Here is a 25,426-nt window from a genome sequence, read left to right as displayed (position 1 = left end):
AAATACATGGTGATTAAATGTGCAACAGAATCCAACACTTAGTGTGTTTTTAGTAGGCTTATTATTAAAAGACAGTTGTTCAACATCAGTGCAAGGTACTATTAAATAATTCTGACATGGCTTTCTTCATACTTGGCAGAGTATGTCCCTTCTGACCTTAAAGTCTATGTAATACATAGCACCCCTTGTTGGCATCACATTTAGGGTGACTTACTAAATATTTGGCTTGAAGTGGTTCTAATTTAGATTCATATTTTATTTTGGGCTGAAACTTTGCCTGTAGTATCAAAATGAAGGGTTTTTAAAAGGTTTTGTTTCAAGGATGGGGAGATATTTTTGTTACACTCATTTTAAAAAAAAGTTTTGGGTGGTTTGGATTTAATCTATTTAAAAACTTTTAATATTATAACAGCAAACTAATGGATGCAAGTAATACTTATTACAAGTTCCTAAAATAAACTTTGTAAATAGTGCCTAAACACTTACATGTTAGACCTGTTTCTCTTTGGTAAATATGCATTCTAAAATGTGTACACACTATTTAATATAGCAAGCATCTTGGCAACTGCAAATAAAAGTACTTTATTTCTTAAAATGAGTGATCGAGACCACTTATGGTCTTAGGAAAGTATGAGACTACTTTACCACTATATTGAAAGAAAGATCAGCTGTAAAATAAGCAGGAGGCTACAGGGTTGACCTAACACTTATATATCTCCTGAACTACTAGAGATGAAGTATGAAAATATCAGCCACTGGTCTTCAACAAAGAGCCAACTTTGAAAACATAAACAGAAGTGTTAAAGTTATGGTGTTTCCATGATGTATTCTAACTGCTCCCTCCTTCATATATTACAATATAGTCTTGTAATATTGTGTCAACAGAAGTTCCCTCACAGAAATTTTTCAGTCTCAGTTTATAGAACTATCTTTCCTCAATGGTTTTAGTAAAGAATGCAGTTTTTATTAAATACCTCCTTAAAACATATTTCTTCAATAATGTTCAACAATCCTCGTGAAAGTACAGAAGGTATTTTAAAAGTAAAGAGCCCCATGCTGCTTGAAGTTTGGGCTCAAATTATGTATCCTTCGTTTATTTGGATTGGACTGTCTGAGATTTTAAGCTTCTAGGGACAGTATGGTGTTTCCTTCTCTCCAGTGTCCGCCATGCGGATGGTGCTGAATAAATAACCAATTTAAATTTCTTGGCACTGCTATGAGAAATAAAAGCACAACACTTTCTCTCCTCTACTTGTAGGTGTGCTTTTAATCTATAGCTTTAATATTTGTCACACATTCTTATACTTGCACGCAACACTTTCATTAGTGTGCTTCTGGATTTTATAGAGAAGGGTAGCACCTGACTTGCTGAAAAGTACAGGAGGTTTTTTTGTGCTTTTTCTTTGTAATAGCTCCTGGATCTAGATTTCATTTCTGTAATTGTCATGATTGCAATAGCATTTGGTGCCTTTTTTTTTTTTTAAGTAAAACGTCTACGATGTATGAATGGTAGTTCATCTGTCCACAATTTTAGCCTAATAGCTACCTTTGCTAGCTAGGAGCTCATAGATTTCAAGGAAGATACCTCAGTTCAATTCTCCCCCCTTTAGGTTTTTACATGTTATAGTGTATAGTGCCTCATTCACAAGATGGACAGTGTTCTGGAGAGAACCAGGGTTGCGTAGTTAATGAGGCTATTTGTAGGACCCCTGTCTCATTTGTTGTAGAAGCTGGATGCTGTGTGGTGAATGAGACAAGGAACAGTAGGAAAGAATGGTCTCTTGGATAAGGCAGCTGAATGCTACCCTGAAGAACTGGATTCTATCCCTGCCTCAGCCAAAGAGTTTGCGTGACACTGAGCAAGTTCCATTAGCCGAAACATACACTGAAAATGAGGAGCACAGTGAATCTAAGTTGACATCCCTGGGGTCTGATTTACAGAAGTGTTGATAACATGCAACTGAGGTCACTGGGAACGCTGCTCTATATTTATGTGGTATGGGCACTGTTGGGTTGATTGAATAGTTTCCATATCCAAAGCCGTGTGCCTAAAGAACGCCATTCACCTCTGACTAGATCTAAACCTCTTGGTTCGCTTCCACGATCTTGAGGGAGGCAGGAAGTAACCCCAGAAACAAACGCACTCAGCAATAAACACATCTGAGCACAGACAAACCCTCAGTTAGTATTGGGGGGGCCCTATAGGAAATCACACACACACACACCCCTCTCTCCATTAACAGTACCCGGTCTCCAACACCTGAATAAACAAGTTAAAGCTCTCTAAGCTGATTGAATCCAAAAGTTCCCAGTCTTAGTCCTAAACATGGTACCTTTCACCCCTCATGGCAGTTGCTGGTGCTTGGGAACAGTGTGAACTTGGGCTGCTGAGTTCAGACCTCTGCTGCAATGTCAGGCATCCATCCCTGTGCTGATCAGGACTCTTCTGGGTCTAGGCTGCTGTCTTACCCTGGTGGTAGTCATGCCCTAGCCTGCTTACTGGGCTGATCCCCTTAGCTGCAAGTTCAGACTGTTCGGGACTGCTCCTTCCACTAGCAACAAACAACAACGTGTACTGAAGCCTCAGCCTGTTCTTTCTAGCCCTCTGCCAAATGATTGCCAAGGGCAATCAGATGGCCTGCAGCCAATCCCACCTTTAGTATGGAGTGACATTCTTCCCCTCCACTGGGGAGGCTTTCTGGCAGCAGGAAGTCTGGGGTAGGATTTCTTCCCAGTCGTCCAGTGCAAGCTTCCCTTTCTGCCTACTTCATCAATCAGGGCTTCTTGGAATAGAGTATGTCCTTCTGCATTAGCCACTCTTCATATATGTAGTGCTATAAAAGGTGCCCAAAATTATTTGACACTGGTCAATTTTGACTTTCATTTCAGTGCCTCAGTTCCCAGTGTTTATAATGGGAGAAAATACCAATGCCTCACCTTGCTTGGGTGTTGTGAAGATTAACTGTTTTGTTTGTAAGGAATGGCAATAGTAAGATGAGAGCACCATAGGAAACCCATGAGGAAATTCTGTACTTGGTGTAGGTTTGTATAGTATATAGTAAATAATGCATGGGATCACACAGCAAATGAGGATAAAAAGAAATAGATACCCCTTCAGCAAGCGTCCTCCACCCAGTATTCAACTAATACTTATGAAGTTTTAAATTGTAAATGTAATCATAGCACTAAATCATCCTGTGTCAATGGATGCTTGGTTTTGCCTCAGCCCAGGGCACTGGATTAGATGATCTCTTGAGCAGTTGTACTACTCTATACGTTTTTATTAATTTTTAAATTTCTGTAAAGCCATTTTGTCAGCCTTGTTAGTGGAAGTACTCGGCAGAAATTCTGAAAGTAGTGGGGTGCAAGTGCAGAAAACATAAATGGAGCTAGCTGGAAAAAAAATTATAAAGCATTTTTCATTAGAATTTGCCAATTCATCAAAGACAAAAAGTTGTATGGAGACAGGTTTTGATGAAATTCCACTGGATGGAAACCCCCCCCACACCTGCTCGGCTGGTTACCTGCAAGCTCACTCACCTGGATCCTCAGCATCTCTTTTGATGGGCTGGTGGGAAGATGAGAGCCCCAGTTTCCTGTCTCCTGGCTTCTTGGAAGCTTGAGCTGCCAGGGCTCCCAGTAGAGGTGGGCAGTGGACGGTAAATCCATTTTGGGGAGGATTCCTAAATGTTTGGGTTTTGTTCCAAATTGGAATTCAACCAGCATTCAAAATCCTCCAGAACAGAATTGCCATTCTCCACCCAGCTATAGGTATAGTATTCCTTCATAAAACAATGACCAGAACACATTTAAAAGAGAGGGAAAAATAGCAATCTTTCCCAGAAGTGGATATATGAAATCACACATTTAAATGAGAATTGCTGTGACCCACTTAAACTTAATTCTTAAATTATACCATAATCAAAGCAATCAGATTTTCAGGCTCAGAACAAATAAGCAAAGATTATAGCAATTTTAAACTACTCAGATTTTGGATTTAAACTACTCAACTCAGAGACCTGGCATTCTTGGATATTTATAGATGCAGTCTGTCTTTAACAGGACTGGGCAGACTATTTCCCTAGCCCTGGGAGGACGTTAGGTTAGTTGGTTTAAGCCCAGAATTCGCCCTCGTTATAATTGAACATAATTTGAAAGGCATGTGTGAGGCACAGTTGCCATGCAGATTTTTTTTTTTAAAAAGAGTGACTCTAGATGCCTGACTCTCTCCATTCAGTTATGCTGTTGATTCCACTGGAATCAATGTAATTAAACCAATTTCATATCTTTCAATAGAGTAGAGAATCAAGCCCAATATTTTTATTCTATGTAGCCTGCCATATAGTCAAATCTTTCTGAAAAGAGTTAAGTAATGGAGCAAAGTTGTTGGTTTACAACAGAACACAAGTCTAAATGGGTGGATTGGCGGGTGAGGTCAAAATCTACGGGACAGATACAGATTTTGTAATTGTAAAAAGCATAAAGTGATGTGAGGTTCATTTTTTATTTTTGGTGGACTCTACTTTTGTGATGCAGATAACTAGAGATGAGTGAGTGATTCCATGCATTGTCAGTTAATTTAGCCTGTTCACTCGACAGCAAGTAGCTCACTATATTTTTATCTATTAACTTCTGTGAATTGTTGGTCTCATCTTGTTGATGAACGTTCAGTACGTTAGTTTTAAGTGGCCACGTAAGTAGAAAGATATTACTTTTCCTGCTGACTATCAGTGGTAGGCTCAGCGCCTCTGACAGTCTGCTCGCTTTCAGTGTCTGACACTAGGGCCAAAATTTTAGAACTGGATACCTAACGCTTCATGGCACCAAATAAATATTACTAGCTTCCCACATTCACAAGCACTAAATTCACTACCCTCTTTCAAAGGCTGCAGTGCAGAGCACAGGAGTGTGAATTGCAGAGCACGCCAAAGAGTGTGCTCTAACTCCTCTGTAGAGACACTGCTGGTGCAGACTAAAAGGCACTCAGTTCACATTAATGTCATCTTTGAAAGAGGATGTGAACTATGTATCTTTTTAATTTACACCATCAGTGTCCGCAGTTGGAGCGCAACTTTTTGGTGCGCTCGGCAATTTACACCCCCTTAATCCAAACTGTGGTGCAGTGTAGACATGCCCAGAGACTAATGTAGAGTTTCCCATACTGCAGTTGCACAATAGTTAATTTGAGTCTGATACAGCCTGTCTTTGACAGTGGCCTGTACCTAGTGTCTTAAAGGAAATAGGGAGGCAACCTTTATACCTAGGCATCTGTTCAGTGCTATATAGCAGGTAGGCAAATGTCTGCAGGAAATCTGTTGTTACATTTTAACTTAACTAGCATAGTTATAGATATTAGAGTATCTGGAACTTTCCAGCCATTTGAAAATTCAGTCTCAGTATTTGACTTTTAGCAGTAGTGAATTCCACAGACTGATTATACATTCCCACAACCTTTGAAACCCCATTCGGGTTTAATACAGACCTTCTTTAAATGTGCCACATGTCAATCTGTAGTAAACTAGCTTTTAGAAATGATCAGAAATGTCACTATTTCGCTTCAGGCTTGTCCAAAGACCTTTTTTGGTGGAGATGAAATTTTGAGATTTCAAGCTCCTTGCATAGGTTTTCTTCAGTGCTGTTTGGGACATGGGGAAAAGGACTGATTAGAAGAGAATAAAAAAAATCCAAACCATATGTTTTAATGCCAAATTGGAAACAGATGAAGGCAGTTAAAAATCAAGCAATTGCTTAAACTTTTAAAACAGAGTTTGTATTAAAGGCAGGTGGTTATATACAGTAAAAATCAGTCACCAGTATATTGGCACATTTGTGATCTTTTTGGATACAAAATGAGTTCATAAATCACAAAATCTAGCTATAAAGATGTTTGGACTTGAGAACTCATAAGAGCAACCTTAGTGTCTGAAATAAATTTATGGAGTATAGATCCTCTTAGGTTTACTTAACAGTTAACATCTGACTGACCAAACAGTCCTGTGGAAATTTACTGCAGGTTACTCAAATATTTAAGCTGCTGTGTGATGTTGAACAGGTACAGATTAGCCCAATAACAGATATGAGGCTGTAAAATAAATGAGGTTTCAGTGACTGGTAAGTACTTTTCTAGGTCAGCCCAAAGAGAGCTCAAAGATGAGAATCAGTTGGTAGTTATGATTGATTATGACACAGTTAATGAACACAATTAGACTAACGACGGTGGTCTCAGAACAGTGCTTAAAACAGAAATTAGTATGGGCATGTCTCAACTTTTTTTTACCAACTGGAGATCTGAAAGCACATGACACCAATAAAACTACTGATTTCCCAGGACAGATATTCCACGGGTGAAGCACATCTGCTTCAGAAAATCTTACTCTTTTTATTTTGAATACTTTGCTATTGTACAAAATACTTAGCTGCTTCTTAATGAAAATATGCAATTAGACGATTGGCTTAAAAACGAGTTTGTTTCATGAACTCATGGAAAAATTTCAGCAATGATATTTAAATTAGATTTGAATAAGTATTCTGCAATATATGCAGTAACTTGTTAGTATAGTGTGCAGCCTTTGTGGACAGTTGGTTTTTAAGATTTATTTTGGGAAATCTTTGTGGGAGAGATTTTATGTTGCTACCAAAACCTTTGACTCCTACCTTACCTCAGTGTGGGTATTTGCTTCTCCATTTTTCTTCTGTTACTTTATTAATAGAGCATGTTACTCGAAGTTCAACTTCATTGTCTTATGATTTCAATACCAGATGCTAACTTTTGATCTATAAAACTCTGTGCTCTGGTTCCTGGCTACCTCAGTCTGTCTGCATGTCCCCAGTTCTTCTGTGTACCAAGGGGACATTCAGTCCCTTGATTTAAATGTCAGAGGGCTGGTGGCAGGCCACTTTGATGGAAGACCTTCTGCTTTGGAATTTTTCTCCCCTTGCTCACCCACCATAGTGTCTGACCATTTTACATTGTGACACAAGACATTCTGCCAGGTGTCTTCTGGTGGGGCATGGGGTGATTACTTCCTTCGAAGAATTTATTCGAAGAGAGGTATGTTTTTATTTAGATTTATACCAAAAAGAAAAAGGGCCCTAATCCAAAACTTAAGGCATCCCACCCATTTTACACACAAGTAAATTACTTGCAGAATACCAAGCCTTTCCCCTAGCTGCTCCCCCAAAACCAGACTTCTCTCACAGCAGCCAGCTTAAATAGTTGTGCCTTATAGCTTGCCATGAAGGTCAATAGACTTGTGCTGTTTTTAGGCTGAGGGGAAGAAACTTGTTCCAGAGCTGGAGGGCCCCTCTCAAAGAGCACTGTGGAGCCTGAGAGGGATCCAGTTCAGGTGCCTTTGATCTTGGTCTGGCACAAGGAAAGAGGCGGTATCCCAAATAGCAAAGTTTGAAGCCATTTAGGCCTTGTAGAGATCACAAGCCCCATATACCAAATCTGGATACCAGTAGGTAGGTGGTGAAGAATATGGAGCACCAGTGACTTGCTGCAACTCAGAAGCATCACTTAATAGGCAGGCTGCTATATTCCGACCTAGTTTAAATGCCCATATTATCATGAATTGTAGTGCCATGTAGAGCACATTGTAATAATCCATTCTTGAGGTGTAGTATCACAGCAGTAAGTTCTGCATCAGGAAGAAACGACTGCAATGGCCAGCTGCAGATGGTAAAAAGCATTTCTGGACACTGCTGCTTTCTGATCATCCAACAGCAGCTGGAAATCTAATATAGCCACCAAATCATGAAAGCTTTTAAGGCACCCTCAGATAGGAAAGGGTGCCTTAAGAACTCAACAGTAAATATTCAAATATCTACCTTGGCTTAGCTTGAATACTTCTGTTTCACTGATTACATCTTAACTGTTCAACTGGAGTTGAAGTGACCTTATCCAGCCTCATTTAGCTTTCCAAGTTGTGATTTTTTTTTTTACTGCATATATTGAATTTCTCTACCTTGTATTTTGTAGAAGGGCTTTTAAACCTATGTTGATAATGTAAGATCTTGCCCTAAATTCTGAAAATGCCATTGTCAATTAAAAATATGGCTTAATATATAAAAGTATCCCTTTAAACTGTTAGCATTTGACAAAGTTAGCATGTAGCTGCACACCTAACACCTACACTGCATTACCAGATGTATTCATTTGACAAATGCTTGCTAAAAGTGAAGACTAATTTTTAAGAAATGGCTTCCTAAGATTTCACTTGGCAGAGTAGCTGTGGACCTAAAAATTATCAAACCAATGAAAGTGGCAATTATGTTGCTTTGTGAAGATTGGAAAGATTTTCAAATATTCTGTGCATGCTGTTTAAACTTTAAAATTTAAAGCATTGTGCTGTCCATGTTACAAGAGATCTTCACAGCATTAAAACATAATAATATTGTGGTGCTATTGCAAAATATAGTCAGGCACATTTGCCAGTTCTAACTTATGGGAGGGACAATCTTGTGGGTAAACAGTCTTGGGTGTTAGATCTAGGTCATTCCCAGCTTAAATGACCTTGCACAAATCACATGACCTCAGCCTCAGTTTTCCTATCTTTTAAAAATAAGGATTCTTACCTTTGACATGGGTGTAGTGGAGCTTAACTCAGTGTATGTCTACACTGCAGCTAGACACCTGTGGTTGGCCCATGCCAGCTGACTCAGGCCTGTGGGGCTTGGGCTATGGGGCTGTTTGATTTCAGTGTAGACTTCAAGGCTCATGCGGTAGCCCAGGCTCTAGGACCTTGTGAGGTGGGAGAGTCTTAGAGCCCAGGCTCCAGCCCGAGCCCAAACGAGTACACTGCAATGAAACAGCCCCGCAGCCTGAGTCCCGTGAGCCCAAGGTAGCTGGCACGGGCCAGCCATGGGTTTTTTCATTGCAGTATAGACCTACCCTCAGTGTTTAAATTGGAGACACTCAGTACTATTCAGGTATAAAGTGGTATTTGCTAATGTTGGTGTCTGTCTCCAATCCCCCTGCCTCTTCTAGAGTGAAGGAGGGGAGAGGATTTCTTATCTCTTGACTGTCCCAGTTTTCTGGCCATAATCTGTCTTACTTCATTTTAAATTTACTTGTATTGTTCCTGTTAAGTGTGCATTCTGTTTGTTGTGTTTGGACTGTCATGCCAAGGATACTCATAGTCTCATTTTCAGTGTGTCTGACTCCTGTGGGAGTGAGAACTGAGATTATATAAACTTTTTATTTCAAACTCAAAAACATTCTAGTTGCTAGACTTGGTCATACAAAGTGGCTCTAGTCTGGTCTTTTGCCATGCTGTCATCTAAAATCAGGCCAAATAGTTTAATTTGAACTCTGCTTTGATCCCCACAACTCTTAAAGCCGTTTATTTCCTGTGTGGAGAAATAATTGTTGATACTTAATAGTATTAAAAAGTGCATCTGTTCGTATATTAAATTTGAGTAATGCACTCTTAAAAGAAACAGTCTCTCTTGTTTGTTCTTATTGTAATCAGCCCTGCTTCTTGATTCTGAAGTCTGTGGAATACTTTCTAAAATTAATCATAAAATTATAGAAATGCAGGGCTGGAAGGGATCTCAAAAGGTCATCTAGTCATTGCCCTATGCTGAGGCAGGACCAAGTATACCTAGACCATCCCTGACTTGTTTGGTTTTGTTTTTGTCTAACCTGTCCTTAACCTCCAATGATGGAAATTCCACAACATCCCTTGGAAGTCTATTCCAGAGCTTAACTACCCGTATAGTTAAAAAGTTGTTTTCCCCCTGATAGCTAACCTAAATCTCCTTTGCTGCAGATCAAGTCCATTACTTCTTGTCCTACCTTCAGTTGACATGGAGAACAGCTGATCGCTGTCCTCTTTATAACAGCCCTTATTGTAATTGAAGCCTGTTATCCTATCCCCTCCTGCCCAATCATCTTTTCTCAAGAGTAAACATGCACAGTTTATCTTTTACTTATAGGTCACCTTTTCCTAAACTTTTTATTAGGGCTGTCGATTAATCGCATTTAACTCATGCAATTAACTCAAAAAATAACCGTGATTAAAAAAAAAATAATCATGATTAATCACAGTTTTAATCACACTGTTAAATAGAATATCAATTGAAATTTATTAAATATTTTGGATGTTTTCTACTTTTAAAATATATTTACAGAATACAGTGTACGCTGCTGACTTTATATTTTTTATTACAAATATTTGCATTGTAAAAATGATAAACAAAAGAAACAGTATTTTTCAATTCACCTCATACGAGTATCATAATGCAATTTCTTTATCGTGAAAGTGCAACTTACAAATGTAAATTTTTTGTTACGTAACTGCACACAAACAAAACAATGTAAAACTTTAGAGCCTACAAGTCCACTCAGTCCTACTTCTCATTCAGCCAGTTGCTAAGACAAGTTTGTTTACATTTATGGACGATAATACTGCTCACTTCTTATTTACAATGTCACCAGAAAGTGGGAACAGGTATTCTCATGGGACTTTTGTAGCTGGCATGGCAAGTTATTTATGTGCTAGATATGCTAAACATTCGTATGCCTCTTCATACTTCGGCCACCATTCCAGAGGACATGCTTTCATGCTGATGATGATCGTTCAAAAAATAATGCGCTAATTAAATTTGTGACTGAACTACTTGGAGAGAATTGTACATCTCTGGCTCTATTTTACCTGCATTCTGCCATATATTTCATATTATAGTAGTCTCAGATGATGACTCAGCACATGGTTCATTTTAAGAACACTTCCGCTACAGATTTGACAACGCAAACAAGGTACCAATGTTAGATTTCTAAAGATAGCTAAAGCACTCGACCCAGGGTTTAGGAGTCTGAAGTGCCTTCCAAAATCTGAAAGAGATGAGGTGTGGAGCATGTTTTCAGATGTCTTAAAAGAGCAAAGCTCCAATGAGGAAACTACAGAACCCAAACTACCAAAAAAGAAACTCAACCTTCTGCTGGTGGCATTTGACTCAGCTGATGAAAATGAACATGCGTAGGTCAGAACTGCTTTGGATTGTTATCAAGCAGAACCCATCATCAGTATGGACACACGTCCCCTGGAATGGTGGTTGAAGCATGAATGGACATGAATCTTTAGCACATCGGGCATGTAAATATCTTGCAACACTGGCTACAACAGTGCCATGTGAACGCCTATTCTCACTGTCAGGTGACATTGTGAACAAGAAGCGGGCAACATTATCTTCTGAAGATGTAAACAAACTTGTTTGAGTGATTGGCTGAACAAGAAATAGGACTGAGTGGACTTGTAGGCTCTAAAGTTTTACATTCTTTTTCAATGTAGTTATTTTTTGTACATAATTCTACATTTGTAAGATCAACTTTCATGATAGAGATTGCACGACAGTACTTGTATTAGATGAATTGAAGCATACTATTTCTTTTGTTTTTTTACAGTACAAATATTTGTAATAGAAAATAAAGTGAGCACTATACCCTTTGTATTCTATTATAATTGAAATCAATATTTTTGAAAATGTATAAAACATCCAAAAATATTTAAATAAGTGGTATTCTATTGTTTAATAGTGCAACTAATAGCGATTAATTTTTTAATCGCTTGACAGCTCTGCTCTTTATCATTTTTGTTGCTCTCCAATTTATCCAAATCTGTCTGAAGTGTGATGCCTAAAACTGGACACAGTAATCCAGTTGAGTCTCCACCAGTCCAAGTAGACCTGAACAATTATTGCCTGTAACATTCCTGCTAATACACCCCAGAATATTAACCTTTTTGTGATTGCAGCACATTGTTGGCTCATACTCAATTTGTGATCCATTATACTCGGGGCCTTTTCTGCAGTACTGCTACTGGCTAGTCAGTTACTTCTTTTTTTGTTTTTTTGTTTTGTTTTTTTGCTATACAAATATTATACAGAAGGCTACATTTGAGCTACACAAATATAAACAAATTGACTTGGTGCAATCTATTATAGTTTGGTAGCCTTGCTTTTGATGCCTGATATGGGAACTAGGAAACACTGAAATCTCACCACACCAAAGAATGACCCTGGGTGGGCAACTACACATTTAACATAGTCTAATCCTGTATAAAGACTCTTCTGTGTGACATTAACACCACCCAACCCCCCAAAAAGCTAATTTTAACATGAACAAGTACTGCACTCAGGTGTTAAAACAAGTTTTGACTAATAACCTTGTTTCTAATCTGGCTATCCTATGATGCCTTTGCCTATAACATTGGAATTCTCCTTCCCAGAGTGAGTACTCGGTCAACTTTATGGGTTTGTTTTCTATTTTAGAGGCACTAAATGCAAACAAGTGCCTCTAAACTAGGGATGATCTAGACAGTATTTGGTCCTGCCATGAGGGCGGGGGACTGGACTCGATGACCTCTCAAGGTCCCTTCCAGTCCTAGAGTCTATGAATCTATAAGTCATCAGTGCATAAAGAGCAGAGATTAGAGCAGGCAGGTCTGGAAGGAAAACATGATTAATTGATAGGAAGCGCTTTAGTAGGCCTCCAGTGCTTAATGTTTCAGGCTTTAGAGAGATTAGTCTCTGGGTGGATGGCAACTGAATTGATTAACAGACTTAATTGAAAACCTAATGAACTTACAAACTAACTCTGGGCTGCATGGCAAATTGAGAGCATGAGTTTAGCAGCATTGCTCACTATGAGCTAGGAGTACAAATTCACTTCACATAGGCCACCAGACAGCCATCAATAGTAATTATTTGCAGCCACATCATGCTAAGAACTCTTTAAAAACATAAGAGGACATGGTCCCTGCCACAAAGAGCTTACAGTTTCAACAAGTGAGTGTGACAGACAGAGGGAAGGGTAGAGGTAGGATGAGGTGAACAAAACTAAGATCACATAGAAATCAGGTAGCGCATTTTCCATTGGGTAGTGCCAAAATGTGCATGCCACTTTACATAGGCTAACACATTCCCTGACTTAGTTTAAAATTCAAGGAATTTAGTATTATAGTAATGACATGAGTATACAGGAAGAGATCTTATTAACTTCATGTTTTCCCCAGCTCATTTCACCGATTGATGAATCTTGAATGTTAGCCAAATGTCAGAAGGGAAAAACTGGTAGGGAGAGAAGTTTAATCTTAATGACTTTAAAGGGTTCCTTACAAGAAATTGATTGTGCAGGAGAGAAACTTTTAAGTGCTTGATATTGTCTCTTTCCATCTCCCTTTAATTGAGGTTTCCATTTCTAACAGAAAATATATAGCTCTCATTTTCAGTGACTTAACGAAATAGTATCATGTAATGAAGCATGCTTTGTATTTTAACAGCAGTTTTATTGTCAAGAATGAATGAGTTTTATAATGTTAATTGTAATTGTAGCCTTTATAATCTAAATTCTGCTACAGTTGAGTAGTGTAACTGTAGGTATTGAAATGAACTCATTTTGATTTGTATCTTGCACTTAGTATATTGAGTGGTAGTTTTTTGCAGCATACATCTTCAATTTAAAGGCACTTTTATTTTCCTGTGCTGCAGACAGCTTGGATTTATAGATGTATTAAGCAAGGTGAGCTAGATATACTAGTTATGGTGATCTTTATACTGCTCAACTTGAAGTGACCCATTAAGAGTTTGAAAGTATCATAAAATTTGGAGCTGATGTCTTAATATTTCATCTTCCCGTAATATTGACCTGTTAACATTTAGCTCTAATGGCTCTTTAAAATTCTTTTTAAATGTCACAAATAATAAGTAGCAAGCAGTAAAGAAGTCCTTTGAAGTCAGAACAAAATAGAGGTTGTGTAATCACATCTCTAGAATGTGTTGCAAATAGCTTATAAGATACTGAGTTTAAAGGCAAAAACTTGTACATGGTCGTATTGAGAGATTCTAAAACTGACATGTTAACCACTATGAGCTCAGCCTGTAAAAGTCCAACTGGCAAGACGCAATGTGAGGAAGAGTCAAAATGAGGAACGAGTGCAGTAGTAAGATTATAAAATTGTGAAATTAACAGCTTTGTCGTGAACAATTGTTTAAATCTCTAAGAATTTGCATGTCTGATGTTAATACTGTACAGTAATAGTGAAGGTTAAACTTGAATAGGCTTCAGTTACGTTGGGGCTAAAATGATGGTTCTTATAACAAGCAGCAGCTGAGAACCAGCAACTAGCCATGATGATTCTAATACAAAAGTATTCCTGTGCAATGTACTTTTCCATTATATAAATCTCAGTATACATTTAGAGATCATACAGAATGTGCTTCCCTTATTACAAACTAATACGTCTGTTAGTCTGTAAGGTGCCACAGGACTCTTTGCTGCTTTTACAGATCCAGACTAACACGGATACCCCTCTGATACTGTACAACAGAAATAACCCCTTGAAATATGGTAGTTGTGGGCTCTGTATAGAGTCCCTATTGCACTAAGTGCTCTAAACAAGACCTTGAGGGGAGAGCTTTGGAAGACATTTGCTCCCAGGGGGGACTTGAAAAAGGAGACAATGGAAACATGGCAGCCCAAGCCAAGGAAGGGTTTCCAGGTATAGAATATCTCATGGAAGAAAGTGCATGACGTGTAAGTGGGATTGATGAGTAGTTGATGTGCAAACTGCAGATTCATTGGGATTGGGAGTCTGCAGAAACAGAAGGCTATGGATTTACCTGCACTCAGAAGTGTTCTTGCTGGTATCTCAGCAAATGGTTTTGCTTAAATCAGACTAATTTTAAAGATAAAATATTGAATGTGTACTTTCTAAATCTGACTTTTTCTTCTGACCCTTCCTCCTCAGGTTTCCACTGTATCCAAAGGGAGGAGAGAGACTTCAGTTTGATTATGGAGTTTACCTTCTCAACAAAAATATAGCACAGGTTGGTAAATTTTTGAGACTTGTTACAGAAAGACATGGTAAATTCCTAGAGATTCTACCATGTGATGTCTGCACAGTGGCCGGTATTAAATGAGTGCATCTCACTTTTGTCAAGTGTTTTTTGCATCTGACATGAGCTGCTGCAAGAGGCCCACCATCAGTCCGATGCAGCCGGACATAATGAGCATCTATGGACACTTAGGACTTGCACAGTTCAAAGGAAACTTATATAGTGCTGTATATGGCCCTTAAATTGTATGCCAAGCAAAAAACCCATTGATTTGATTACACCTTTTTTGTATACTGATCGTGCAAAGCCCAAAAAAGGTTCACAAGTTATTTCTGTTTTTTTCAAATCATGCAGCCTTTAACTGAACACTGTACTCTTGATGTGGTCCTACAAAAGCTGTAAAAATGTTCACATTATTAGTCTGAGAAGAGATCATATGTGCTCCAGAAGATCTGTTTAAAGTTAAGGATAGGAATAAAGTATTTTTCACTCTTGATCTTTTCCCATATTACAACCCTAACCAGTTTTCTCCCTCTTCCCCACCCCCCTTCTTGGTAGTGTTTTATCCTAATCTATGTTAATATCTGTTGCTAATACCTATGCTAATCTCTGCTAATTTAAACTCCTCGTTAAGAAGTCATGTCCTTGTACTGGAAAAGTGCTATGATTAGTTTGGTTTCTTATGCTTTGATTTTTTTTGCTGTGTAAATTTTATTTCATATATTTTGCTTCCTAAATAATCTGTATAAGTTTTGATTTATGAAAGTATTTTTGTCATACCTGCAATGAAATGAAGACGTTCGTGGTCCACTAAAATAGTAGTCGTGTTCAGTCACCAAGTACTCCCAGTGACTCTTCTTCATAAATCATCTCTTGAATGCGAACAGAGGTCTCATTTTAAAGTGTTCCCTGTTCCTAGAGTTACAGATATCTTCCATTTGAGGTTGATGAAATAACTGGTGTGTTAAACAGCTAAAGAAAAGTCAGTGAAGACATAACTTGGATGTATGTCTGTATAGGCAATAGAACTTTTCATCATAAGAGCAGGTAGAACACTTTTTTTTTTCCAGGAAACTAAAGCACTTGGTATATATGTAGTAAGTTTACCCTTGACCACTAAAAGGGAAAGAATCATAAGTTTGCCCCTTTTTAAGTACTGCTTTTGGGGGGCAGAGTTGGGGGCTTTTGAATTCAAGTGGGATTTACAAACTCTTAACTCCTGAAAATTATTCAAAGATAGGTTTAGTTCATCTGGAACAAACAGAGGGACTTGTGAATGCAGAAGGGACCTGATGGGGTGGACTTACACTTGTCTGGGGGGAACTGGGAAATGAGACTGCTGCCTCTGCCTCCTTCTTGCAACACCAATAACCTGGAGTTGGCAGTAAGGTCTGAATGGGAGCAAGGAGCTGGCCACATTCAACAGCAACACTCCTGTTGGCCAACCAGTTTTCCATCAAGAGTTAATTCTGTTCAGATATTTAACTTTCCCAGGAGCACTTCCATGACCGCTGTGTGAAGCTGCATGAGCCAGGGTGGCAGAGCCAGTGGAGTGTCGTGGAAAGAGCTCTGTTCTCTTTCCATGTGGGTCCTAGTGATCTGAGAGAGTGGAAAGTCTAGCTCCCTGCCAAGTTTGCATTACACCCAGCCTCTTCCTCTTAAGGAAATTCTGCAAGGTTCCCCTCAAGTCTTCCTGCCTTTGTAACTCCTTCCACCAGGTTTCTGTGTATGTGAGGAGGAGACCTGGTCCATAATACGTAGTTACTGAAATCAAAGCTTCTCTAAAGATTAACTGGTATTTTGTAAAACAGGGTAATATGAATGGAAACCGCATCTTGCACTCGGGAACATTCAGGTGGAATTCATAAGTAAATCAGTATTAGTTTTGTGAAGCATTATTTGGGAAACATGCTTTGCTGTATCAGTCCCCGTTCAAAACCATGTGTTTAATTTTGTAGGTGTATAATAGCTTTAATCTGAGCATAAATGGGTTTTGGGCCCAGAATTTTTCCTTTTATTTGTAAAATCCAAAGCCCTTACTAAGCACATGGAGCAGTTTTTTCTCCTTCTGTGATAGTTGCCGTAAGGAAGCCCAGAAATGTCTAGCTCCTTTTGGGCCTGATTATAGTGATCCTACAAGTAGGGTTTAAGAAATAGAAATTAGGCCGTTATTTTTTTCTGTTGAGTATTTTAACTGTGGGTCCATGAATAGCTATTAGCCAATATGGTCAGGGGCGCAACCCAGTGCCCTGGGTGTCCCTAAATTTAACTGCAGACGCTGGGACTGGATGATGGATGGATCACTCAGTTGCTCTGTTCTGTTCATTTCCTTTGAAGCATCTGGCACTCGCCACTGTTGGAAGACTGGATACTGGGCTAGATGGGCCTTTGGTCTGACCCAGTATGCTCATTTTATGTTCACTGCCAATTCCCTGAAATAGTTATGTAGACTGTGATTATTACTTTATCAAGTTGTAATTATTAAATTATCAAATGCAGACCATTGGCTAACCTTGTAAAGTAAGAATTGCAGTAGTGACCAGGGTAGATTGGTGATGTTAAATAGCTTTAATTTATATCAATGTAAATTGTGATTTTTAAAACAGCAAGCAAAAAATCTTTATTTAAATAATTGATTTTTAAAGCCGATTTTTATTTGTACCTTTTAACTTGTTTTCCTAAAGAGGCTGATTCTCATTAGTTGCAAATTAATGTTGGTTACCAACTAAATATAGCCTTTACTCATATCAGGGGTCAGCAACCTTTCAGAAGTGGTGTCCCGAGTCTTCATTTATTCACTCTGATTTAAGGTTTTGCGTGCCAGTAATACATTTTAACATTATCTATGTCTATAATATATAACTAAACTATTGTTGTATGTAAAGTAAATAAGGTTTTTAAAATGTTTAAGAAGCTTCATTTAAAATTAAATTAAAATGCAGAGGCCCCTGGACCTGAGTGCCACGGAAAATCAGCTCGCGTGCCGCCTTTGGCACACGTGCCATAGGTTGCCTACCCCTGCTCTATATCATGCTGCCTTCGCTATCCCTGGCAGATTTTAAACATGATCAGGATCTGGTCAAGAGAGTTGCAGACTCCTTGCAGATTCCTCTTGAGGAGGTAAAAGAGCCTCATCATAAGTTGCTCAATATCCTGCATTCCCCTCATCGTCCTCCATAGCTTTGCCTGTTAATGAAGCTTTTCTGGACCCAGCAAAGATCGGGCATACCCCAGCATCTACTCCGTCTCCATGCAAAAGAGCGGATACGCCCTTTTCCAGGACTTAAGAATTAAGTTTTATTTTCTGATCCCTCACCTAACTCCTTGGTAGTTGACATAGCTAATGAACGTGGAAGGCAGCACCACATTAAAACTGGGCCTCATCATGAAAAAACCCCGTGAGTGTCTAGAACTACTGGGAAGAATCATAGAATATCAGGGTTGGAAGGGACCTCAGGAGGTCATCTAGTCCAACCCCCTGCTCAAAGCAGGACCAATCCCCAACTAAATCATCCCAGCCACGGCTTTGTCAAGCCTGACCTTAAAAACCTCTAAGGAAGGAGATTCCACCACCTTCCTAGGTAACCCATTCCAGTGCTTCACCACCCTCCTAGTGAAAAAGTTTTTTTCCTAATATCCAACCTAAACCTCCTCCACTGCAACTTGAGACCATTACTCCTTCTGTCATCTGCTACCACTGAGAACAGACTAGATCCATCCTCTTTGGAACCTCTTTCAGGTAGTTGAAAGCAGTTATCAACCCTCACCCCCCCTTCTCTTCTGCAGACTAAACAATCCCAGTTCCCTCAGCCTCTCCTCATAAGTCATGTGCTCCAGCCCCCTAATAATTTTTGTTGCTCTCTGCTGGACTCTTTCCAATTTTTCCACATCCTTCTTGTAGTGTGGGGCCCAAAACTGGACACAGTACTCCAGATGAGGCCTCACTAATGTTGAATAGAGGGGAATGATCACATCCCTTGATCTGCTGGCAGTGCCCCTACTTATACAGCCCAAAATGCCATTAGCCTTCTTGGCAACAAGAACACACTGTCGACTCATATCCAGCTTCTCGTCCACTGTAACCCCTAGGTCCGTTTCTGCAGAACTGCTGCCTAGCTATTTGGTCCCTAGGCTGTAGCAGTGAATGGGATTCTTCCGTCCTAAGTGGAGGACTCTGCACTTGTCCTTACCGAACCTCATCAGGTTTCTTTTGGCCCAATTCTCTAATTTATTTAGGTCCCTACCCTCCAGCGTATCCTTTCCCTACCCTCCAGTGTATCTACCATTCCTCCCAGTTTAGTGTCATCTGCAGACTTGCTGAGAGTGCAGTCCATGCCATCCTCCAGAACATTAATGAAGATATTGAACAAAACCGACCCCAGGATCGACCCTTGGGGCACTCCGCTTGATACCGGCTGCCAACTAGACATGGAGCCACTGATCACTACCTGTTGAGCCTGATGATCTAGACAGCTTTCTACCCACCTTTATAGTTCATTCATCCAGCGCATACTTCTTTAACTTGCCAGCAAGAATACTGTGGGAGACCGTATCAAAAGCTTTGCTAAAATCAAGGAATAACACATCCACTGCTTTCCCCTCCTCCACAGAGCCAGCTATCTCCTCATAGAAGGCAATTAGGTTAGTCAGGCATGATTTTCCCTTGGGAAATATTACTTCTCTGCCTTCTTACGACTCAATTGGTAATTCTGTCAGGCATTAATGGCAAAGTACAATCATGTCGGTTATCCCAAGCTGAATTCTTTTGTTGATCACCTACCAACAGAGGACAAGGAACAGTTCTGGGCAGTTATTGCAGAGGGCCATCTACTTGCCAGAACAGCCCTGCAAGCGTCCCTTGATGCCACTGATACTGCCACCCATTCAATCGCTGCAGCGGTAGTGATAAGAGCATCCTGGCCCTAATTCTCTGGCTTCCCAAAAAGGTCCAGAATACAGTAGAGGATCTTCCATTTGATGGGTCTCAGTTGTTCGCAGATAGGAGAGACTTGTCTGTGCTAACCTTAAAGGACTCAAGACCTTCCTTATATTCTCTTGGCATTTACACACACACCTACAAGAGAGAGCTCAACAATCCCAGATGGCCCAGAAATCTCACCCTGCTCAATTCCTTACCTTTGGTGTGGTTCATACAACCTCTGAAAAGAGGCTGATATTCCAGAAAAGGAAACCATCCAATTCTCAACCTCCCGCCTCTCACTTGTCCATCTCCAAGCTGCAATTTTGACAGGTTCATCAAGGGCTCAAATTTGCCATACTTAGACTGGTGCCTCCGCACAGTTGAAGATTTCTCCCTTTGGTGACTGTCCTCACCACTTCAGACGTGCCTGGGAGACCATCCCTTTTACTACATTTCCACTAATGAATCCCGTCTTCGGAGACCCCTCTCACAAGAGCTTGTTTCATCAAGATATACTATCGCTTACATTTGGGAGCTATAGAACCAGTCTCCAGGCAACATAGAGGGAAGGGATTTTATTCAAGGTACTTTCTGGTACCAAAAGAGTGGAAGTTGGAGGCTCATCCTAGACTTGAGACTACTCAATACCTGTGTGAAGGCACAAAGATTTTAAATGGTGACACTTGCAGTGATAATTCTGTTACTAGAGCAAAGGGATTGTTTTTCAGCCCTGGACCTTGAAGATGTGTATTTCCATATTGCTGTCCACTCATCCCACAAATGATTTACCTTTCACTGTCAGCCAGGACCACTTTCAATACCCTTCAGCCTGTAGTCTACTCTGAAGTTCTTCTCAAAAGTCATCAGTAGTAGCAGCGCAACTCCGAAGGAAAGGTATTTTAGTATTCCCATACCTGGATGATTAGCTGCTGAAAGGCTGCTCTCCTGGAACTGACGTCTCAAGCAACCTCTGAGGCCATAGGTCTCTTCCTCAAATTGGACCTGCAATTGAATAGCCACAAATCCACTTTGACCCAGCCAAAACTTAGAATTCATAGGGACGCACCTCAATTCAGTGACAACAAGAGCCTACCTTCCTCTGCACAGATTTGGGGCCCTTTCCAATATAGCCAATGCAACTCAGCTGAGCCCCCAAACTACAGTCAAGAATGTCTTCAGTTCTTGGGGCACATGGCAGCTGCCACCTTCATTACAGAACATGCAAGGCGCCAAATGCGTTGCCTTCAAGGGTGGCTCAGAAGGGTTTATTCACCATGCAGACAGTTTAAATATTCTGCTTTTCGTACCTACCTCCGTAAAACAAACTATCAACTGGTGGAAAGACCATTACAACATGTGCACAGGAATTCCATTTGCATATTCTTTCCCAGCAGTCGTCATATGGAAGCACACCTCTTTGCTAGGGTGGGGAGCACAACTAGACATTCAAATGACCCAGGGCAAGTAGATGCTGCAAGAGGCCATACTACACATCAACCTCCTGGAGCTCAGAGCAGTCGGATACACCAGTATCCATTTCCGATCACTAATTAGGGTTAAACACACAAAGATCATGATAGACAATATATCATCCATGTTTTACAGCAGTCGCCAAAGAGGAGCAAGAGCCCCCTCTCTATGTGCTGAGGTTCTCAAGCTTTGGAATTGGTGCATATGCTACTCCTGGTGGAATTCTGCGCCAAAAAAATTAAAATTCTGCATATTTTATTTGTCAAAATAACACAATATAATCATACGAGTTTCAATTATTTTTTGATAATTTATTTCAAAACTTGTCAGCAAGTATGTCTGAAACTATACAGACAACACAAGATTCAGGAAATCTTTTTTGACAAATGGATTCCTTACTAGACATATTAATACAGTACTGAGTAATCATTCATTTAAACTACAATACAGAACTGTATTTTTCACACCCCTCAGAAGCCAAGCCGTGAGGGAGTCGGGGTAACAGAAGAGCTGAGAGAGAGGGAAGTAAATTGCTGGGAAGGAGCGTGAGTGTGAAGTTGGAGAGTTGTCAGGTATGGTGGGAAAAGGTATGGAACAGGTTTTTTGTGGGGGTGGGGAGCTTCCCCCCCCCCCTCCGCAGATCCTGGCTGACCCCTAGCCTCTCCCATTCAGTCAGGCACATCTGCCCCTGTCCCCACGTGTTCCTGCACCCCCATGTGTCCTTGTAGCCCCTGTCTACATGTGTCCCCCCCACCCCATCCCCTTGTATCCCTGTACTCCTTCCCCATCCCCATGTCTCTGTACCTCTACCCAGCCACCCTCTGTGTCCCTGTGCCCCCTCCCCTGTCCCCATGTCTCTCTGCACCTCCTTCCCCCTGTTGCCATGTGCCTCCACTCCCATTCAGCCCCTGCCCCAGTCTGTCCTCCCCCACTAGCCCTTATGAGCCCATGTCTGGTCCCAGCACCCCACACTGTCTCCCCGTAGCCCTTGTCTCCTGACCTGGCCGGCTGTGAAGAAGGCACTGCAGGCTCTCTTCCCTCACTGGCAGGGAGCTGCTGCTTTGTTCTATCACCACAATGCCCTCTGGTGGGGAAAGGTGGAACTGCAGAAGCTTATTTCTGTGCAAAAAAATATAAATCTGCGATGCTCATTAATTATGCACATGCACAATAGTGCAGAATTCCCCCAGGAGTAATATACAACCAGATCACCACCACAGTGGCCTATCCCTCAAGGGCTGAGAATGTGACTACAGATGCACTCAGCAGGCACTTCTTCAAAGATCATGAGTAGGAGATAAACCCCACCATATTACACCACATTTAGTCAGTGGAGCACCCTTCAGACTTATTCACCAAAGACTTAAACTGGAAATTTACTCACTTCTGTTCAGCTGACGGACAGGATCACCAATTCTCGGGGGGATGCCTTTCACCTTCACTAGTTGTCAATTCTCCTATATGCATGCTCACTGACTCCCCTAATAGCCAAAGGTATGCTCAAAATAAAGAGACCAAGCCAGAGTCATCCTAATACTTCTGACCTGGCCCAGGCAAATCTGTTTTTCCTTACCTGATGCTGCTGCCCATTTGGTCTCTGATTTACTCATCATCACTCCCCTCTCCCAGGAAGGCAGGAAGATTTTTCCACCCCAATCTCCCAGTACTTCATCTCAAAGCATGGTTAGTCATGGGTCACAATATTAGAGACTGCCTGCTCAGAAGACTTAAAAAGAGTACTATTACACAGGAAACAATCTATTTGCTACACGTCTTCTCAAAAATGGATGAGGTTTGTCAGGTAGTGTGACCTCAGGCAGGTTTCACCGATTACCTCGTTGCTTCTAGACATAGGAACTAAACTGATAACTCTGGAAAACCTTGGGACTATTGAGCTCCAGAAGAGTCCACCTAGCAGCCGTCACGGCTTTCCACACATACAACCTTCCTAAATACAGGGTTATTCCATCTTTGCCCACCCAACCACAACAAGATTCCTCAGAGTTTGGAAATCTTTTTGCTAGGTCAGCACCCTATTCTGGTATGAGACCTCAATCTGGTTCTAAGCTGCCTCACAAAACCACCGTTTGAACCAATGGCTACCTGTTCACTGCTCCATTTGTCAAAAGACTGCATTCCTGATAACCATCACATTGCATGATGGGTTGGAGGAATAGGGGTCCCTGATGGCATACCCCTCCTCACAGTATTTTTAAGGACAAGGTCACACTATGGCCCCACCCCAACTTCTAAGCTCAGGTTTCTTCAGAGTTAACATAAGAACATAAGAAAGGCTGTACTGGATCAGACCAAAGGTCCATCTAGCCCAGTATCTATCTACCGACAGTGGCCAATGCCAGGTGCCCCAGAGAGAGTGAACCTAACAGGCAATGATCAAGTGATCTCTCTCCTGCCATCCATCTCCATCCTCTGACGAACAGAGGCTAGGGACACCATTCTTACCCATCCTGGCTAATAGCCATTTATGGACTTAGCCACCATGAATTTATCCAGTCCCCTTTTAAACATTGTTATAGTCCTAGCCTTCACAACCTCCTCAGGTAAGGAGTTCCACAAGTTGACTGTGCGCTGCGTGAAGAACTACTTCCTTTTATTTGTTTTAAACCTGCTGCCTATTTCATTTGTCAGAGGGATAGCCGTGTTAGTCTGGATCTGTAAAAGCAGCAAAGAATCCTGTGGCACCTTATAGACTAACAGACGTTTTGCAGCATGAGCTATTGTGGGTGAATACCCACTTCTTCAGATGCAAGTCAGACTTCATTTGGTGACCCCTAGTTCTTGTATTATGGGAATAAGTAAATAACTTTTCCTTATCCACTTTCTCAACATCACTCATGATTTTATATACCTCTATCATGTCCCCCCTTAGTCTTCTCTTTTCCAAGCTGAAGAGTCCTAGCCTCTTTAATCTTTCCTCGTATGGGACCCTCTCTAAACCCTTAATCATTTTAGTTGCCTTTTCTGAACCTTTTCTAGTGCTAGAATATCTTTTTTGAGGTGAGGAGACCACATCTGTACACAGTATTCGAGATGTGGGCGTACCATGGATTTATATAAGGGCAATAATATATTCTCAGTCTTATTCTCTATCCCCTTTTTAATGATTCCTAACATCCTGTTTGCTTTTTTGACCGCCTCTGCACACTGCGTGGACATCTTCAGAGAATTATCCACGATGACGCCAAGATCTTTTTTCTGACTCGTTGTAGCTAAATTAGCCCCCATCATGTTGTATGTATAGTTGGGGTTATTTTTTCCAATGTGCATTACTTTACATTTATCCACATTAAATTTAATTTGCCATTTTGTTGCCCAATCACTTAGTTTTGTGAGATCTTTTTGAAGTTCTTCACAATCTGCTTTGGTCTTAACTATCTTGAGTAGTTTAGTATCATCTGCAAACTTTGCCACCTCACTGTTTACCCCTTTCTCCAGATCATTTATGAATAAATTGAATAGGATTGGTCCGAGGACTGACCCTTGGGGAACACCACTAGTTACCCCTCTCCATTCTGAGAATTTACCGTTAATTCCTACCCTTTGTTCCCTGTCCTTTAACCAGTTCTCAATCCATGAAAGGACCTTCCCTTTTATCCCATGACAGCTTAATTTACGTAAGAGCCTTTGGTGAGGGACCTTGTCAAAGGAACATAAGAACATAAGAAAGGCCGTACCGGGTCAGACCAAAGGTCCATCTAGCCCAGTATCTGTCTACCGACAGTGGCCAATGCCAGGTGCCCCAGAGGGAGTGAACCTAACAGGCAGTGATCAAGTGATCTCTCTCCTGCCATCCATCTCCATCCTCTGACGAACAGAGGCTAGGGACACCATTCTTACCCATCCTGGCTAATAGCCATTTATGGACTTAGCCACCATGAATTTCCATATCAATCAGCCCATTCACCTGCCTGTCTTCCACTCCAAACCACATCGAGATAACCAGGAGGCACTGCAACACACCCTTGACGTTAGGCGAGCCCCAGCCTTCTATCTGGATAGGACAACACTCATTCTACAAGGTCCATTGCCACTTCTATGTCCTTCCTGAAAAAAAAGTGCCCATTATTGAAATCTGTAAAGTTTCTACTTTGGTGTCTATATATATATATATATATATTACACCAAACACTAAGCTATAACTCATTACTCTGCTTCTGATACTGTTTGGCTTTCCTG

The 25,426-nt window shown here is 40.7% G+C and overlaps 1 protein-coding gene across 1 annotated transcript in view; it reads left to right on the top strand.

The window, feature by feature from the left end:
• The window catches only part of UVRAG (UV radiation resistance associated), a 162,906-nt gene that overhangs the window by 91,160 nt on the left and 46,320 nt on the right, over window positions 1-25,426 (top strand). Inside the window, exon 13 of the mRNA XM_045021498.1 lies at window positions 14,751-14,829. Within this exon, the coding sequence (XP_044877433.1) occupies window positions 14,751-14,829 (79 nt within the window). The remainder of the gene's footprint in view (window positions 1-14,750; window positions 14,830-25,426) is intronic.

Source organism: Mauremys mutica, chromosome 1 (assembly GCF_020497125.1).
Source record: "Mauremys mutica isolate MM-2020 ecotype Southern chromosome 1, ASM2049712v1, whole genome shotgun sequence".
NCBI classification, from domain to species: domain Eukaryota; kingdom Metazoa; phylum Chordata; order Testudines; family Geoemydidae; genus Mauremys; species Mauremys mutica.
The sequence above is the reverse complement of the archived record's forward strand: the minus strand, read 5'-3'. Positions and strand labels throughout refer to the sequence as shown.